At 42.2% G+C, this 19,773-nt stretch overlaps 2 protein-coding genes across 2 annotated transcripts in view; both read left to right on the top strand.

The window, feature by feature from the left end:
- Window positions 1-8,756, top strand: part of actn1 (actinin, alpha 1) — a gene marked incomplete at both ends in the record, with an annotated part of 53,864 nt that extends 45,108 nt beyond the window's left edge. Inside the window, 7 exon segments of the mRNA XM_080537563.1 lie at window positions 1,482-1,616; window positions 2,395-2,574; window positions 3,041-3,187; window positions 4,793-4,873; window positions 5,198-5,263; window positions 7,960-8,118; window positions 8,598-8,756. Of these exon segments, the coding sequence (XP_080393689.1) occupies window positions 1,482-1,616; window positions 2,395-2,574; window positions 3,041-3,187; window positions 4,793-4,873; window positions 5,198-5,263; window positions 7,960-8,118; window positions 8,598-8,756 (927 nt within the window).
- Window positions 8,757-10,120: 1,364 nt separating this feature from the next.
- Window positions 10,121-16,607, top strand: cox16 (cytochrome c oxidase assembly factor COX16). Its single transcript, XM_080545054.1, has 4 exons — window positions 10,121-10,255; window positions 11,438-11,515; window positions 15,742-15,810; window positions 16,209-16,607. The coding sequence occupies exons 1-4, from the start codon at window positions 10,196-10,198 to the stop codon at window positions 16,320-16,322; spliced, it is 321 nt and encodes a 106-aa protein (XP_080401180.1). The 5' UTR covers window positions 10,121-10,195; the 3' UTR covers window positions 16,323-16,607.
- Window positions 16,608-19,773: the final 3,166 nt, after the last annotated feature.

Raw genomic sequence — 19,773 nt, 5'->3', positions numbered from 1 at the left:
GCACTTTCCCGTTTTCCCATATTGTCAGCATCTTTGAGCCTCGGAAAAGCGCTATACAAATATAATGAATTATTATTATTACTGCGGCATTTCGAAGAGAGCGCCTCAGCCAACGTTGGACCCGGAAACACGTCACGACTTAACAACCGAATACAATCCAATCAAATATATACAGACATATATAGTGCAGTACTGGGACTCAGACTGTATTGACTCCTCTGTTAACATTGCCTTATTGTCTTAGCTCCTGCACTTTCCAGGGTATCCGCGGTGTCTTGAAAAGTATTAACAGTTGATCAATCAATTCTGGGAAAATCAAGACCCTTAATAAGTATTAAGAAGTATTATCACGATTTTATGAGGTCTTGAATTTTGTTGGTATTTTTCTGAATTAGACTCTGTCCAAAGAGGTTGAGTCCTAAAAACTTTTAGTAAAAGTTCATTAGTTTTATTAAAAAACAAAGATGAACCGGAAATTCTGTTGTATGATAGTGGTCTAGTCTATTGCAAACTAAAACTGTTAAGTTAAAGGTGTCACTGATGTAAACGGTTACAGCTCGAAGTGGCGGTGAGGTCTGGAAAAATATTGACAACGTCTTTAAAAAGTCTTAGAAAGGTATTGAAATTAACCTCAAGATTCCTGTATATACCCTGCTTTCCCCCTCGTCTTTCCTTCATTACTAAATGTGACAGCAGCTGGTGAAACCGGGAACAAGTGGGCAACCAATCAAAATGTTCAGACTTTTATTCAGACAAAATTTAAATAAATGTCAGCCGTTGTTGAAAATCAATGACACACTCGCTAGTCAAGCCAAAACAACACAATGCAATGGATTCGGTGAGTAATCCCCACTACTCTACACTAATGAGGTAGTAGTGGGGATTACTCACCGAATCCATTGCACTCGCTATCCATTGCATAGCGAGTGTGTCATTGATTTTCAACAACGCTGACATTTATTTCCATTTTTCAGAATAAAAGTCTGAATGGTCCGTCGGTTGGCGACTTCCCGGTTTCACCAGCTGCTGTCACATATTTGAATGAATGAATGAATGAATGAATGAATGGACTTTATTGTCATTGCTACAGTACAGGTACCAAACAACGAAATTTAGGAGGGGTCATACAGTATGCCTGACATAGTATATTGATATATACTATCTAGATATATATATATATACTGTATATATATCTATATATATATACAGGTATATAACTATATATATATGTTATGGTACATGTGGGAAAACTAGGGTTAGGGTTGGGTGCTATGGTGCTAGGGTTAGGGTTAGGGTTAGGGTTAGGGTTAGACATGCCAGCATGTACCAAATCAACGTAGCACCTAACCCTAACCCTAGTTTTCCCACATGTACCGTATTCCCACATGTACCGTATTCCCACATGTACCGTATTCCCATATGTACCGTAACATATATATAACAATATCTGTTTGAACCACTCCCCCCTCCCTCCCCCCCAGGTCAGACAGCTGGTGCCAGCGCGTGACCAGGCCCTGATCGAGGAGCACGCTCGACAGCAGAACAACGAGCGTCTGCGCAGACAGTTTGCCAACCAGGCCAACGTGATTGGACCCTGGATCCAGACCAAGATGGAGGTGGGTCCAGGCAGAGACGACCATTACAGGGTTCCCGCACTGGTCTTAAAAAGCCTAAAAAAAGTCTAAAATCCAGCAATCCAATTTCTAAGGCCTAAAAAGGTATCAGATTTCAGTTATTCTGTCTACAGATTAGGTGCTAGGTCTTAAAAATGAGATCCTGCAAGGAAATCAGTCCGACCACATCTATTTACGCGGAAATTAATCAAGCAGGAACCCAAAAAATGCCCATTCGCTTCCTTTTTTGTCTGTATGGCAGTGAAATCCCTAATTTCATCACCTCGAGGATGACAGAAAGCTATCATATGGTGTCGCGAATAGGTCTAAAACTATATTCAAAAAGGCCTAAAAAAAGGTCTAAAAAGGTCTTAAATTTGACTTGTTGAAACTTGTAGGAACCCTGCATTAGAAACTCACTGGCACTGACACCACTGGTCCATTAAAGGGCTCATGATGATGATGATGATGATGATGATGATGATGATGATGATGATCAGATTACTATTATGTGCTATGCAATCCGCGTCAAGATCATCTCAGCTCATCTTTTTCGGCAACCGACCAAATGTTCAGACTTTTATTCGGAAAAATATAAATAATAAAAGTCTGATTGACATTTTGACCGGTTGCCGCCTTATTCCCGCTTTCACCAGCTGCTGTCACATATCTACTGTCATGCCAGTACAGTAGTTTCACAATCCAAATTAAAATATACACTCCACCCTACCCAGTTGGTTGTTAATGACCCCCCCCCCACCCCTCCTCTGTGTTTCTGCAGGAGATTGGCCGTATCTCCATTGAGATGCACGGGACCCTGGAGGACCAGCTGACCCACCTGCGCCAGTATGAGAAGAGCATCATCAACTACAAGCCAAAGATCGACCAGCTGGAGGGAGACCACCAGCTCATTCAGGAAGCTCTCATCTTCGACAACAAGCACACCAACTATACCATGGAGGTGAGGCAACGCTACGTTCTACAAACAAGCAATATTCAGCATCAGTGGCGGACTCAGGCTGTTTGAAGGGCAGGGTGAAAAAAAAAAAAGGGCACCTACTGCACAACATGGAACCCCCCATCAGTGCACATGGTCAAGTTTAGACCATTGGAAGGGCAGCCAATAGGGCACATCCTCTAATTTTGCCACTCAAACGGGCACTTTAGTGCGACGTTTTTCAACTGTGGGGGCACATGCTCAAGTTTAGACCATTGGAGGGGCACCAATAGGGCACGCCCTCTAATTTTCGCCACTCAAAAGGGCACTTAAGCGAGACGTTTTTTCAACCAGGGTCGCCCCCCCCCCCCCCCTGTGTCCGCCAGTGTTCAGCATATTTGGGGAGAAAATGAACATTTGGACTCATTCTGTCATCTTTTTTCTTCTTCTTCTTTCTTTCTTTCTCTTCCTCCCTCTGTTTTCTCCACAGCACATCCGGGTGGGCTGGGAGCAGCTCCTCACCACCATTGCCCGGACCATCAACGAGATCGAGAACCAGGTGCTGACGCGGGACGCCAAGGGGATCAGCCAGGAGCAGATGAACGAGTTCCGGGCCTCCTTCAACCACTTCGACAGGGTCAGTTTCACAGGGAAAAGGACAATGACGAGAGCTGTCTGGCTCTAGATAGTTGTGTTTTCACTGTACTATATGGAAGCAATTTATCACGAGAGGAAGGGGGTTGTGGACTCATTCACCACTGGTACCCCCAGGGTTGTGGCACGAGGCGAAGCCGAGTAGGAAAACCCTGTACAGTGGTAAATGAGTCCACAACAGTGGAGACAGTTATTGTATAATTACTTACAGGGATGAGGTCTACTCATCATTGATAAATGAATGTATTTTCTGCATATTTAGACAACGTCATCAGCAAAGCAAGGAGGTTGAGGTGAGAATAGATTGTTGTGGGTATTCGACCGTGTTTGTACTGTCACACTGACCCTAGTGTGACTAACAGGAATCCTTCAACAAGATGAGTTCTGGAGTATGTGTGTGTTTCTGGGTGTCATGTAGTTTACCCATGATCCTTTTTAGGAGCGACTGAGACGGTTTGCTAACTTAACTAAGTGATAACAGTGGTGTTTGTTAATCAAATGAAGTGTACAGCCATTGTAGATTGTAGCCACAGATATGTATCCTCCATTGAGTGCAAACCTCAACACACTCTCCCAAACTACCTGCCACCCCCTGTGCACTCACCCCGTCCCCAGAGAGCAGTGTTTACATGAAGAGCTCAGAGTCTCAGGAACAGCACCAATTATGGATGAGTTTTGATTTAGCTCAACCCCCCTCCACCCCCCCCCCCTTCCCACCCACAGCTGCCCATCCCGCCTCCCCCGAGGTTCCATTACCTCATACATTTTTCCAAAGCTACCCATTGTTAATCAATACCTGCAGTCTATAGCTGAGCTAGCGCTGTTTTTTATCGAGGCAGCATTTAGCTCTTCGTGAGCCTAGAATTATAAGGTTCTATATCCGTTTAGGGCAGTTCAGAGATATTGAGTTTTTTACATTCCATTATGTTTTGTGAGATGGAACCCTTGTATTTTATTAATTTCTAACAACAACAAAAAATCAACATTTTAAAAATAACACCACACAGGCATTAATAAACACCTAATGGATCAGATTATGTAAAAAACTAAATTTTGACCAAAAATTGAGATAGAACCTTATAATTCTAACGTCACGTCTTTGTAAGAGGGGGATGAGGCCTTGAGGTTTGCTCTCTGATATGGTCTATCGGATACGAGGGAAGGAATATATGTAACCATCGATGATGTGTGAATAACCCCTCACCACCACAAGGCCCTGTAGTCTGCCTGCCACACCACTGCACCTTAACGCCCCTGAATGCCCTGGCACAGCACAGCAGCCACGCTGCCAACGTGTGTGTGCCCACCTCCACCTCCACCTGCAAGATCCTAACGTTTGTGCACTTGTGTTCTCTGTTGTTCTCTTGTGCATGATCCCCCCCCCACCCCCCCACTCCTGTCCCTCGTCCCTCCCCTCTGCATGACACACGTCCTCCCCTCCCCCTATCGACCTGCCCTCTTCACTGCCCCCTCCCTCCCTCACTGAAACCCCCCCACCCTCCCTCCCCGTGTGTGTGCGCTGCATGCCCTGTGACCCACGACGCCTCCCCGCCTGGCACTGGCCGCCCCACCACGCCCACCCCCCCAGGACCACTCGGGCACTCTGGGCGCTGAGGAGTTCAAGGCCTGCCTGATCAGTCTGGGCTTCGATATCGCCAATGATGCACAGGTACTTACCACAGCCTCCCCCAGTAGGAGGAACCAGGGTTTAACAATGTTGTTTTCTTTTTGTTTTGTACTTTTCTTCTGTACACCCTACCCCCCCTCTATCCCCCCTCTTACTTGCCACTTTTTAAAAATCCTCCTATGTTTACATTTACTTCCTGTTATCTTGCCAAATATCTCTCCTGGATACCTGTGGCAGTTCCTTCTTTTGCTTTTCTTGATTTCCTCCTATCTCCTTGATCTACCCCCCCCCCCCCCCCCCCATCCCTTCAATTTCCCCCTTCCTACGTACCTCTATGTTCTGTTTGTCCCTCGCTGAACCCTGTAGAAGAGAACAGGAATGATGGATGCAGAAGACTTCAAAACCTGCCTTATCTCCATGGGTTACAACCTGGTAAAGCCTCAAGTACACCCCTATGTGTTACTACCGTCATGCTCAGTTGAACTGAAGACCTGTGAATGTATGATACAGTGTGTGTCCACTCCACAAAGAAGCCGATGTGTCCCAGCGATTGTACAAGCATTTGGGTAATGTAAATGTAAATAAGAGTGCTCTTCATGCCCATAGGAACCAGTAGGAGTAAAATCTGGTCTTAAAAAGCCGTAAAGTCTAAAATCCAGCAATCCAATTTATAAGTCTAAAAAGGTCTCACATGTCAGTTATTCGGTCTAAAATTGAGGTGCTAGGTCTTAAAAATGAGATCCTGCAAGGAAATCAGTCCGACCACATCTATTTACGCGGAAATGAATCAAGCTGGAACCCAAAGAATGCCAATTCGCTTCCTTTTTTGTCTGTATGGCAGTGAAATCCCTAATTTCATCACCTCGAGGATGACAAATATCTATCATATGGTGTCGCGAATAGGTCTAAAATTATATCCAAAGAGGTCTAAAAAGGTCTTAAATTTGACTTGTTGAAACTTGTAGGAACCCTGATACAAAGGATAATTGTGCAAGCCATTTATGTTTTTCTAAGACCCAGTTCTCTATTGTCATATATGTGAGGTACCCATTTACAGTAAATTACAATGAGAAAGACTTCTCAGCATAGAACACGAACGTCATTGTGTTCTACTGTGACCTAAAGGGAAAATACAGTTAGGTCCATATATTTGGACACAGACAGAATCTTTGTTATTTTAGCTGTTTACCAAAACATCTTCAAGTTACAGTTATATAATGAATATGGGCTTAAAGTGCAGAATCTCAGCTTTAGGGTAAGGGTGTAACACATCCAAATTGAAGGAAGGGTTTAGGAATTACAGCTCTTTAATACAGTATGTAGCTCCCTCTTTTTCAAGGGACCAAAAGTAATTGGACAATTGACTCAAAAGCTGTTTCATGGGCCAGTGTGGGCTATTCCTTCATTATTTCTTTATCGATTAAGCAGGTAAAAGGTCTGAGTTGATTCCAACTATGGCATTTGCATTTGGAAGCTGTTGCTGTACGCACAACACGCAGTCAACAGAGCTCTCAATGCAAGTGAAACAGGCCATCCTTAGGCTGCAGAAACAATCAAAACATCCATCAGAGAGATAGCGGGAATATTAGGAGTGGCCAAATTAACTGTTTGGTACATTCTGAGAAAAAAACAACGCACCGGTGAGCTCGGCAGCAGAAAAAGGTCTGGACGTCCATGGAAGACCAGAGTGGTGGAGGATCACAGGATCCTTTACATGCCAAGTGAAGAACAGTCTCCAGGAGGTAGGCATATCATTATCCAAGTGTACCATAAAGGGAAGACTTCACATGAACAAGGGTTCACAGAGGGTTCACCCCAAGTTGCAAGCCATTCATAAGCCTCAAGGATAGAAAGGCCAGATTAGACAAAAAACATCTAAAAAAGCCAGCCCTGTTCTGGAAGAGCTTTCTTTGGACAGATGAAACTATAAACCTGTACCAGAATGATGGGAAGAAAAAAGTATGGAGAAGGCTTGGAACGGCTCATGATCCGACGCATACCACATCAACTGTGAAAAACGGTGGAGGCAGTGTGATGACATGGGCATGCATGGCTTCCAATGGCACTGGGTCACTAGTGTTTATTGATGATGTGACCGAAGACAGAAGCAGACGGATGAATTCTGAAGTGTTTAGGGATATTCTGTCTGCTCAGATTCAGACAAATTCAGCAAAGTTGATTGGATGGCGTTTCACAATACAGATGGACAATGACCCAAAACATACTGCGTAAGCAACCCAGGAGTTTTTTACGGCAAAGAAGTGGAATATTCCGCAATGGCAGAGTCAATCACCTGATCTCAACCCGATCGAGCATGCATTTCACTTGCTGAAGACAAAACTAAAGGCAGAAAGACCCACAAACAAACAACAACTGAAGACAGCTGCAGTAAATGCCTGGCAAAGCATCACAAAGGAGGAAACCCAGCATTTGGTGATGTCCATGGGTTCCAGACTTCAGGCAGTCATTGCCTGCAAAGGATTCTCGACAAAGTATTAAAAATCCACATTTTATTTATGATTATGATAATTTCTCCTTTTGAGCTCCTGAAAATAGGGGACTGTATATAAAAATGGTTGCATTTCCTAAACGTTTCAATATATTAAAATACATCTTTTTGTTCAACCCCTTGAATTAAAGCTGAAAGTCTGCACTTCAATTACATCTCGATTGTTTCATTTAAAATCTATTGTGGTGGCATAAAAGAGCCAACATTATGGAAATTGTGTCACTGTCCAAATATTTCCGGACATAACTGTACATCCCTGTTACATCACTCGCCTCTTCAAGATCAGACTACATTGAATAGAAAACAAATGGTTCAGCGATCAGAAGGGTTGCTATGGACATCCAGAATGTGGCGATTAGCATTACTGAACTACTGAACCTACTCAGAGGAAATGACATACAGTTTAAATATACTGTTAAATACTGCACTACTTTCACAATATTCACCATCATAATATATTGTATGTATGTGCTGCATATCGTTCTAGTTTGTGCATCTCGTTTCCCTTTTGTGAAAGCTTCATATGTCTTATGCCTGCTGTGTGTTGTGTGTTTGCTGGTTGCTCTGGCGATCGTCTCCTTGGTGATAGAGTTCTACAGCTCTGTTCTTTTTCCTTCAGGGTGAATCAGAGTTCTCCCGCATCATGAGCATAGTGGACCCCAACCGGCTGGGGGTTATCACATTCCAGGCCTTCATCGACTTTATGTCCCGTGAGACGGCCGACACGGACACTGCCGACCAAGTCATGGCCTCGTTCAAAGTCCTGGCTGGGGACAAGGTATTCCTACCACATACTGTACTGAAGTACAAAAAATATGAAAAATATGTATGGTAGCTGTGTAAAGCTATACATTAACACTACAACAGCCGTGCCTATTTTACCTACTAGTAGAGCCGCCTTTTTAGAATGTAAATCTGCTATTTACACACAGGGATCACTAGAGGGCGCTTCTTTTTTTTAGCCTGCCCTCCTACACAGAAAAACTACAAAACAGCTTTATACTATCTTATCCTGAAGTGATTTTGAAAATGTAAGGATACTGGGGTGGTAGAACGCACATCTAGGAAAGGTCATGAAAGGATAGAATTTCATGCAAAGATAGAATTTTCTTTTACTCACCCCTGTGACTCACTCATCTAGTGTTAAAAGCAAATGGCACAATATGTCAGTTATTTCACCGAGCTTTTGAATGAACTCTCTGTGACATCATAATCAAACATTCCATCCTCGTTCTTCTTCCCTTCTCATCCCACTAGAACTACATCCTCGCAGACGAGCTCCGCCGGGAGTTGCCCCCTGACCAGGCTGAATACTGTATCGCCCGCATGGCTCCCTACTCCGGCCCCGACGCCGTGCCTGGCGCCCTTGACTACATGTCCTTCTCCACCGCACTCTATGGAGAGAGTGACCTTTGAACCCCCTGACCTGGGACCACCGGCCTACCTGCTCCACCACAGCCAGATCCTTCAAACTGCCCGATCACCGCAGCCCTGCTCTGCAAAGCTGAAACATTTTTGTATGTCTCTGGCCTTATCTTTTTGTCATAATCCTCTGTCTGCTCCCCCCCCCCCCTTTTTGCATTCCCTCCCTCTCCCTCCCTCCCCCATCCGACCTCCGACCTCCAGCCCCCTGCCACTCCCTCCTCACACTCTGTCTCTGTCGGTATTTGCTTCCGGTGCAATGCAGCAGCAACTCTCCAGGCTGACAAAGAGGGAGAGAAACCATTTTTTCTGTTTTTATTTTCTTTGTTGTTATTGTTTTCTTCATAAAAATGAATAAAGTTAACATATTTTATTATACAGAACAAAAAGGTATTTTTCTTCACCTGATTAAAAAAAAGAAATAAAAATTGAAAGAAATAAAAATTGCAATACTTGGTCTTTTACTTCTGTTAATCGTAACTCCTGTTCTTTATTGTGCATCTAATGAAGATATGTTGTATGTATGGTAATGATGTGATACTTTAAAATGTAGGACTTTACCAGGTATAGAAGAGTATATTATTCAATGTCAAGACCATTGGTAAAGATATTTTGCACAACAGTCTATAGCACTCTCAGTTGATGAATTGATGGTCACAGACTCACATCACAGTAAAGGGAAAATATGAAGTGATGTTATGGTCTTTGGGTATTTCAGTGCCCTGTGTTTAAAACATCTTTAATGTAGCCTTCTCTTTTGAAGAATGAATGAATGATCTGTATTGTCATTGTAACAGGTACAACGAAATTCAAATGCAAACCCTAGGTGCTAACAAACAAATACAGTCCTAAGATAATTAAAAAAACAAAAACAAGAATGAGACATAAATAGGGGGGGTATAAATAAAAATAGGGGGATAAGTGGTCGGTAGACGAAGAATGGACGAATGGAATCAGAGACTGGTGGTAGAGTGCATACCTTGTTGGGAGTTAATCTGCTCTCAAAATCATATCTTCAGGTAAGGTAATGAACAACCATGGAAAACAAGACAGGAGTGAAACATGTCACTGTCAGATTATAAACGGTTAGCTGGCGGCTGAACATAACATATTTATGTTTATAAATATATACAATATATTTAAATAGCTGAAATAACATGACAGTGCTTCACATAATCAACGGTTAAGTATTTGTCACCACTAGAAATATTGAGTTAATATTAGTTTAATATAATAATAATATACGGTTTTTTTTATTTTTTACTTCTGGTCATTGTGTCACAAACCCATGTTCATATGCGGAACAAATACTTTAAGTTCATCAAATACTAGGGAAATATAGAAGGACGGAACGATACCGGAAGTGTGTCCCACACAAACAATTGTCCGACTCCGACTGTCAAATGAACATTTGAACATGGGGTTGAAGAGTCATGTTCACATTTAAAGCTTTGCAGAAAAACAAAACAGTGAGGTATGGTGTTCCTATGCTGGTAAGCCGTGTGTTTGGTTATATCTTTCACTTGTCCTTAGGGGAAGCCCAGTAACTAAGTTAGTTACCTTAGTCGTACCGGCTAACATAACAGGTAGCTAGCTAATGTGTTAGCTAGATACATTTGTACAAACTGCACCAATTCAGACGAATACTGGACACCCAAAGTCTAAGACTGTTAGAAAACGCAGATTGAGGCAACGTGTCATATTAGTTATTTCTTGGCCGTAGCATTCCGTTTAACACTACAGGTGAATGACATTGAGGAAGGCAGCTGAGATTTAGCATTAGGCAATCTGTCAACATGAGAATGAATGAATGAATGAATGATCTGTATTGTCATTGTAACAGGTAGAACGAAATGCAAATGCAAACCCTAGGTGCTAACAAACAAACACTGTCCTAAGATAATAATAATAAAAAAAGATTGAGACATAAATAGGGGGGGATACAAATAAAAATAGAGGGATAAGTGGTCGGTAGACATCTGAGAATGTATCTATTATGTGAACTTCTATACTTCTATACACTATATGGCCTATTCACAGGGGGGTATATAGACAGGGGGAGTTGGCATGTAACTGTGTACTTTTATAAACATATCATGCATGTAACTGTGTACTTTTATGGACATAAAACATATGGACTTGTAGACTTATATACAGTATATGATCCTTATCACAAGAATGCAAACATATTGCACGGTTATAGAACATTGCACTGTTGACCAATGGCCAATGACCAATCCATGATGGTGATGTGTCGTTATAACATTCCCCATTCGGTGCTCTAACAGTCTGGGTACGTTTTTCATGATACAGTAACATTATGGTTTGGGTTCTGTGGCTGTAAACTAGTTTTCCTCATACAATGATAGTTAGGCTATAGAGGCTATATCCTAGAGTCACCATGATGATGGCAACCAGCCAAAAGCCCTAATGAGTCATAAAATACTGTGCATATTCATCTTTTACTAGTTGTGGAGAACTGTTGATTGTTTCGCAGCCTATTACAATAGCTGTGTTTCGTGTTGGAATCACCTGATCCCCAAGCAGTCCATGTTGTTGACTGTTCAGTGTACTGTGTGTGTTTAGTACAGTAGCCTATTTGATGGCCATGCTCATATGACATGACAATGATCATTATGAAACTAATGAGACTAATCTTCTGGATTCTCTTGAAGTTGCTGATTGTGGGAGGTTCATTCGGACTCAGGGAGTTCACACAGATTCGATATGATGCGCAGAAAATCAGAAAAAAGGTACAGTAGCTAAATCATCTGAACAGTTTTTGTGCATTCATGATGTGGGGGTCATAGAGACCAAATGTAATATCTCTCTCTCTCTCTCTCTCCTCTCTCTCTATATATAAATATATCATTTTTTGTTTTGTTTTGTTCATTCAAGGGGTGTGTCTGAACCACTTGACTGATGACTTAATGCATTCTTTATTTTTGAAATATCGTGACTGAGAGTGTACAACAGCTCCTCCTTGTGTTTAGGTAGAGAACTGCAAGTGTCACGACGCAGGTGCACTGCAACCTATTTGGTGTAAAAATAGCGTAGTGTGAGTGCTGCCCTCTAGGAACACGTTGCCTTTTATGGCATGCTGGTAACATGCTGGTCTTAAAAAGCCGTGAAGTATAAAATCCAGCAATCCAATTCATAAAGCCTAAAAAGGTCCCGAATTTCAGTTATTCAGTCTAAAAATGAGGTGCTAGGTCTTAAAAATGAGATCCTGCAAGGAAATCAGTCTGACCACATCTATTTACGCGGAAATGAATCAAGCTGGAACCCAAAGAATGCCAATTCGCTTCCTTTTTTGTCTGTGTGGCAGTGAAATCCCTAATTTCATCACCTCGAGGATGACAAAAATCTATCATATGGTGTCGTGAATACTAGGTCCAAAATTCCTTCAAAAAGGTCTAAAAATAATAATAAAAAGGTCTTAAATTTGACTTGTCGAAACTTGTAGGAACCCTGTAGAAATTGCTACAAACATGCCAACAAGTACCTACTGTACACACAGGGCTCTATTTTAACAACCCAAACGCAATCTAAGCGCTATAACGCTCAGGCTAGGGGGCGTTTTATAAATAATGCTTTAGATGAATAAATGAATAATTACGACAATGTTGTCTAGACTTGATACATGTGGTGTCATCTCAATAGGCTTACATTTGCAATACAATAGCCTAATGTGAACATACCGTCCTGCCAGATTAAGCTGATAATGTGATAATTTCGTGAAAACTTCCATAAACTATGCATTCTTGCCTAGGGCAGTAATAAACCAAGTAGGCTAGAAATGTAACATGTTGCTTTGCGCCCAGCCAAAAATAGAGCCTGGCTATACCCCTCAGATAACACACACTGCTCTTACATTAAGCTACATCATGAAACTGTTGTCTAATCTGCACAACAAGATTTGCTCAATTGCCTCTGAATAAATTACAGTTAAGGCCTTTATCATCTTTTTATCATCAAGTTTGTGATGTGGTATGGCTGTTTTTTTTGTTTTGTTGTTGTTTTTTTAACAATGTTACCGTGAGAAATGATGCATGCATGTCATCTGGGTGGGGGCCAGATGGCAGGACTTCACTTCCTATTACCGTCCATATGAGCTGGCACCGAGCCTGTCTGCTCAACGCAGCTGCCCCCTCGCTGCCCCCTCTCTTCCTAAAGAGGCCTGCGGCAGATACACCCTCCCCGCGCTCCAGTCTTTCTCTTAACCCTGTGTTTCAGTCAATGTCTCTGTGTGTGTGTGTGTGTGTGTGTGTGTGTGCTCCAGTCTTTCTCTTAACCCTGTGTTTCTGTCAATGTCTCTGTGTGTGTGTGTGTGTGTGTGTGTGTGTGTGTGTGTGTGTGTGCGTGTGTGCTCCAGTCTTTCTCTTAACCCTGTGTTTCAGTCAATGTTTCTGTGTGTGTGCGTCCATGTGTGTGTGTGGTGTGTGTGATGTGTGTGGTGTGTGCGCGTACGTGTGTGTGTGTGCGCGCGTGTGAGACGGTGCTTATTTCAGTGTGTGTTTGGGTGAATAATATAGTACGTAACGGCTAAACAGATGTCGGAGATCTCGGTCTATGTTACAGTAATAACTCCTTCAACTCCCATGTTTAATGTTATCTAACCAGATTTCATCCGTTTCCCTCTGAGACATCGACCTACTTACGTGTTTTTTTTTGGCCACTGTCTGAGAATTAAGTCACTGCATGACCCAATTGTGTTCTTCTTCCTCAATGAATCCATCTCACCCCCCAGACAAGGATGGGCTCTCCTCAAGGGTTCCTCTCAAGGTTTCATCCAACTTTATTCTAACCTCTTAGTCTAGTTCTTCCTCTGGCCTCCGAGGAGTCTGCTACACTTAGCTTGCTCTTTTGGGGATTTAGCACGAGGGTTTACATTTACATTTTACATTTTGGGCATTTAGCAGACGCCTTATTCCAAAGCAACTTACAATCAATACATTTGACTAAGCAAGTGAATCATCAATCCACCAGTCGTTGCAGGAAGAATAATCCAGCTCAGGCCCGGGGCCATTGATAGAAGAAAAAACCTTCTTCTAAACCTAGGTTTCTTTTTTTTAAATATATATATATATATATATATATATACTGTAGGGGTGTAACGGATCACGGATAATCCGTGATCCGTTCGGATCGCCCTCCACGGTTCGGAACGCATGTGTACCGCGGATCAATAGCAAAAAAAAAAAAATTTGTTTGTTGTTTGGTACCTGTACTGTAGCAATGACAATAAAGACCATTCATTCATTCAAATGTAACCGGTAGAAAAACAATCATGTGCGCTTTATTCTCACTCTCTGCATGTGTACTGAGTTGACAACAACATTCATTCACTCATCTCTGTCCCAATTATATCACGTCATATCACCCGCTAAGCAGCCTGGGTGATTGTGTAAACACACAAAAAAAGTACTCTGTTACTTTGCAGCAGTGATGTTATATATATGTTGTTATATATAGATGTTATATATATGTGATATATATATCAGTTTTGACATCTTGAATGTTGTTTTTTTGTTTCACACATACAGAATTCAAGGAAAATGTTGTTTTTATTTAAAAAAATATATGTTTTGTGTTGATCCGAAAAATGATCCGATCCGTGACTCAAAATCCGTGACACGATCCGATCCGTGAGTTAGGTGATCCGTTACACCCCTAATATACTGTATAGACACTGGAGAAACAGTACAAGGGGGGAAATATACGTTTTTAGGGTACACAGTAGAGGGGAAAAGCGGGTGTCTTCAGGAGACGCAGTGCTGGGGGGGCAGTAGAAGTCTCAGGAGGAGCAGTTAAGGTGTAACCCGAAGAGATGGGTTTGTTAAGAGGTCTGTGTCAAAATGCTTTGTTAAAAGGCACTATACAAATTAAATTTGATTGATTGAAAAGACACTAGCAGTTGTGTCTCATTTGCTGATTAAACATGACATAGGCAGTAGGATTCAATTTGCTGCTCTGGTTTAGACCAATCGGCATCATTTGGTAAATGGGTTGGATGTGGCTAATTTGGTCAGTCTTTGCATCTATAGCTCTGTCTATGAATCTGAGAGTGGTTAAATATCTCCAGCCCGATCCTTCAGCTGCTGACCAAAACAGTGGTGGGGAGACCATGTTGTTGTTGTTGTTGTTGTTGTTGTTGTTGTTGTTGTTGTTGTTTGAATCCCAGATCCGAGATGCCCCTTTCAAAGTGCAGCATGTTGAAGTCAAATTGTGACCGTTCTCTGTTTTTAAATCGTCTCCAGTGAGGAAACTACAGCTAAACTCCTTCTCTCTCCGTGGCTCTTGTTCCCAACCCATCTGACTTGGAAAGCCAACAGTTTTGCTCAACCTGATGATATTTTTGCCAAATCAAGCAGAATTCTTTACAGGGTGGGGGAAACAGGGCAAATTGTCTAACTATTCTCTTTGGGTCGAAAAAAAAAAGGTTTACCTGGATGGTGAGAAAAGGTCTGGGGTGATCATCCCTATCATGGAAGCTTCTGGCCCTGTCTCGCCAACTACCCCTCGCTTCTGCAGATGTCATGATTTATACATTACAGAAATAATACATGAAGTAGAGGAGGGGAATATACAGCCTGAAGAGGCCCCTCTAGAGTCAAGAGTTGTGAGCTTACTTGCTTTTCTCCTCTTCCCTCCCCCTTTCTTTCCCTTCCTCGCTCTCTCTCCCTCTCTCCCCCCCCTCTCTCCCCCTTCCTGCTTGAATAAAAATCTGTCTTTGGTATTTTCTCCTTCCTGCTTGCTGTTGTCCTGACCTCTCTAGGGGTCTGAAGTGACCCTGCATGGCGTTAGTTGAGAACAGATTTTTGCCCTACCTCTGTCACAATGCCCTTGAGGAGAAACGTCAATGATCTGACTCACTGATTTGCTTACAACTCTAAATACCAAATGAATCAAGTAGTAGTATGTAGTCTGAAGTATCAGGTTTCTGCATGTGAAGCTTCCTCTGCTCTCTGTTTCTCAGCTGGACCCTTCCCTGGAGGTCAAAGTGAACACCCAGAGACAGTCTGTCATCCTGCAAGATGAGTATGAGGTAGGGCGCTTAGGTGGCGTAGCGGGTTAAGCGTTGACCATGTAACCGCAGGGTCCCCGGTTCGATTCCGGCTGGGGACATATCCTGCATGTCATCCCTCCTCTCTCTCACCCATCCTTCCTGTCTAAATCTCTACTGTATCTGTCAATAAAATGAAAAATATGAGTGGGACTGCCCCACTCATAAAAAAAAAAGATGAGTATGAGGTACAGAGAAGGGGGGGTGCATGGGCTTAGAGGGGAGATTGGACAGTTTGAGATTTGTGCTGTGTTTATACTGAAATACTGTTGTGCTATGTTTATACTGAAATACTGTTGTGCTATGTTTATACTGAAATACTGTTGTGTTATGTTTATACTGAAATACTGTTGTGCTGTTGCCCGTTTTGCCCCCAACAGAAGATGCGAGACACAAACTTGGAGGAGTGGAAGAACATCCGAGGACCTCGTCCCTGGGAGGACTCTAAGGAGTACCAGGAGCAACAGCGGGCCAGGCAGAGCAAGGAGGCGTGATGGCCACAGATCTCTCTCTCTCCTGACGGCTGTTTGCAGAATTAGACTGGGCAAGAGTGGAGACACTTTAACAGCATCACATGGCCAATTATGATGAGCGCTTCAAGGCCAATAGGGCTTTCACTTTTGAGGCTTGGATTTTGAAATGTGAGTTGTGAATGTATGTATGGGTACTAGAAGTCATTTGGTACATCCCAGTCTGTAAAACAGTACAGATTAGTTTGTAAGTAAAACATGTTGCGATATCTGTTCTTCAATATAAACATTTGATGTTTTTGAAATATGCTTGAGATTGGTTGTGCAAATACTTTTTTTTTTTTACTTCAACAGCAGACAACATATAGATGTTTACTCATCACATTTCCACCTACTACCACCTTGATCTATGGGCCGGCTGTGGCGCAGGAGGTAGAGCCGCCGTCTAATGATCGCAAGGTTGGCAGATTGGCAGTTCGAGCCCCGGCTGGCCACATGTCGAAGTGTCCTTGGGCAAGACACTGAACCCCAAATTGCTCCCAGTGAGCGGGCCGGCTGGCCCCTTGCATGGTAGCTTGCTGCCATTGGTGTGTGAATGTGTGTGTGAATGGGTGAATGAGAGGCCGTTGTAAAGCGCTTTGGATAAAGGCGCTATATAAGTGCAGTCCATTTACCATTTACCACCTGGATCTACCTGGGAAGCTGACCATGTGAACATGTGACCATGTGAACATGTGACCATGTGACCATGTGACATCAGTGGCAAACAGGTTGTGGTACGACCACTGGGTGGCAGGAGAATATTAACTGTAATGTTAGTCATGTGGTCTGTAATGTTAGTCATGTGGTCTAGCCTAATATTCTGTCATTTTGCTGTAATACATTCATGCCTAGGCTGGCTAAGTAATCAGGAAAATGACATTGGCATATTGTTAGATAAGTATACGGTACTCTCTCTCTCTCTCTCTCTCTCTCTCTCTCTCTCTCTCTCTCTCTCTCTCTCTCTCTCTCGTCGTTGCATAACAACCACTACAGTGTAAAGTATGCTATTTGGATCAGGCAACGAGAACAGCGAGTTGATGAGTCATAGTGGTGATGGGGGTGTAATAACAGAGATGATATACCTGGCTATGCCCACAACATGAGGCACATCAGCCTCGTACTATTGCTCAAAGCACACCACCATTAGTTTTTTTTTCTCACAGCCTCATTTGTTTTTCTTTTGTTTACTGTTTGATGGAGTATGGGCATCTCTCTCACTGACGGTTATGACTTTGCTGCGCAGACATTTTGTTTTGATTTATTATTTGTGTTATTTTAACATTTCTACCTTTTCAGGGTTCCCGCACTGGTCTTAAAAAGCCTTAAAGTCTAAAATCCAGCAATCCAACTGACGAGGCCTAAAAAGGTCCCACATTTCAGTTATTCTGTCTAAAAATGAGGTGCTAGGTCTTAAAAATTAGATCCTGCAAGGAAATCAGTCCGACCACATCTATTTACGCGGAAATGAATCAAGCTGGAACCCAAAAAATGCCAATTCACTTCCTTTTTTGTCTGTATGGCAGTGAAATCCCTAATTTCATCACCTCGAGGATGACAAAAAGCTATAGTGTCGCGACAGGTCTAAAATGATATCCAAAAAGGTCTTAAATTTGACTTGTTGGAACTTGTAGGAACCCTGCTTTTGCTATGTTGTCCTACAAACATAAACTACATAGCCTCCGTGCTGATACACATGCTCATACACACGGTCATACACAACTACAATCCTGCTACAATCGTTGCCAAAAGCCCCATTGGGGATAAGAGTGGCATAGCTTAATATGTGAGGATTATGTTTTAAACACAGGTGGTGTACATCTGGACCTTGCCCTCTGAATTGTTATTGGTCACAGTATTAGGCCACCGATGACAATCCCTTGTAATCCACGTGATGAAATTGTATGACAAACTAGGAATCAAGTGATGTCATTCCAGAAATAAACAGCCTAGACAAAACTTTAGAATTTTGATTGTTTTGTACGAACAGATGACCTGGTCTAGGCTGCCACAGAACACCCAAACAGTACACAGGAGAATCAAACACTAGTGAATACAACGCACGCTTCTTCTGTACGTGGCCGGCTGTGTCTCAGGAGGTAGAGCCGCCGTCTAATGATCACAAGGTTGGCAGATCAGCGGTTCAAGCCCCGGCTGGCCACATGTCGAAGTGTCCTTGGGCAAGACACTGAACCCCAAAATTGCTCCCAGTGAGCGCGCCAGTGCCTTGCATGGCAGCTTGCAGCCATTGGTGTGTGAATGTGTGTATGAATGGGTGAATGAGAGGCCGTTGTAAAGCGCTTTGGAGCAGCAAATAAGGTGCTATATAAGTGCAGTCCATTTACCATTTACGCTCCTTGAACAACCTCTAGACTCTGTTTTTAAGTTAATTTACTATAAGACGTTCTGCAGTGAGTGACTAGGTTTGGCCAAACCAAGGAAGCGTAGAGAGTATGAACCAAAAACTAAAGAAGAGTAGAGCGTGTCATTACAACGTGGCCTTTTGCTCATCTGAATTATTAATTCAAGAAACACTTTATTATACGGTGATGTGAATGTAGATTACATTTCTACTACTGTAGCTTTCTGAGATGGATGGCAACTATCACCGAGCCTCAGTTCCTACAGCGGGACCGTTCCACTGCACAGCAATGATGGGATGACAAGTCTCTTGATCCATTTTGACAATGGCTTTGTAATGTCAGCAAGGTAAATGCATATGCTGTTTGTCTTTTATAATACATAGGGTTCCCGCGCTGGTCTTAAAAAGCCTTAAAGTCTAAAATCCAACAATCCAATATAAGGCCTAAAAAGGTCCCAAATTGCAGTTATTCTGTCTAAAAACGAGGTCTTAGGTCTTAAAAATGAGATCCTGCAAGGAAATCAGTCCGACCACATCTACAGTACAGGCCAAAAGTTTGGACACACCTTCTCATTCAATGTGTTTCCTTTATTTTCATGACTATTTACATTGTAGATTCTCACTGAAGGCATCAAAACTATGAATGAACACATGTGGAATGATGTACTTAACAAAAAAGTGTGAAATAACTCTAAATATGTCTTATATTTTAGATTCCTCAAAGTAGCCACCCTTTGCTTTTTTGTTAATAAAATAAAAATGTTTTGTTGTTAATAAAATATATAATAATATTAAATATAATATGTGTTAATAATAATATGTTATTATATATATATATATAATATTATTATTATATATTTTATTAACAACAAAAAAGCAAAGGGTGGCTACTTTGAGGAATCTAAAATATAAGACATATTTAGAGTTATTTCACACTTTATTGTTAAATACATAATTCCTATGTGTTCATTCATAGTTTTGATGCCTTCAGTGAGAATCTACAATGTACCAAATAGTCATGAAAATAAAGGAAACGCATTGAATGAGAAGGTGTGTCCAAACTTTTGGCCTGTA

Source organism: Nansenia antarctica (assembly GCF_963989245.1).
Source record: "Nansenia antarctica genome assembly, chromosome: 1".
Lineage (NCBI taxonomy): Eukaryota > Metazoa > Chordata > Actinopteri > Argentiniformes > Microstomatidae > Nansenia > Nansenia antarctica.
Note: the sequence above shows the minus strand (reverse complement) of the source record. Positions and strands in the feature narration are given on the sequence as shown.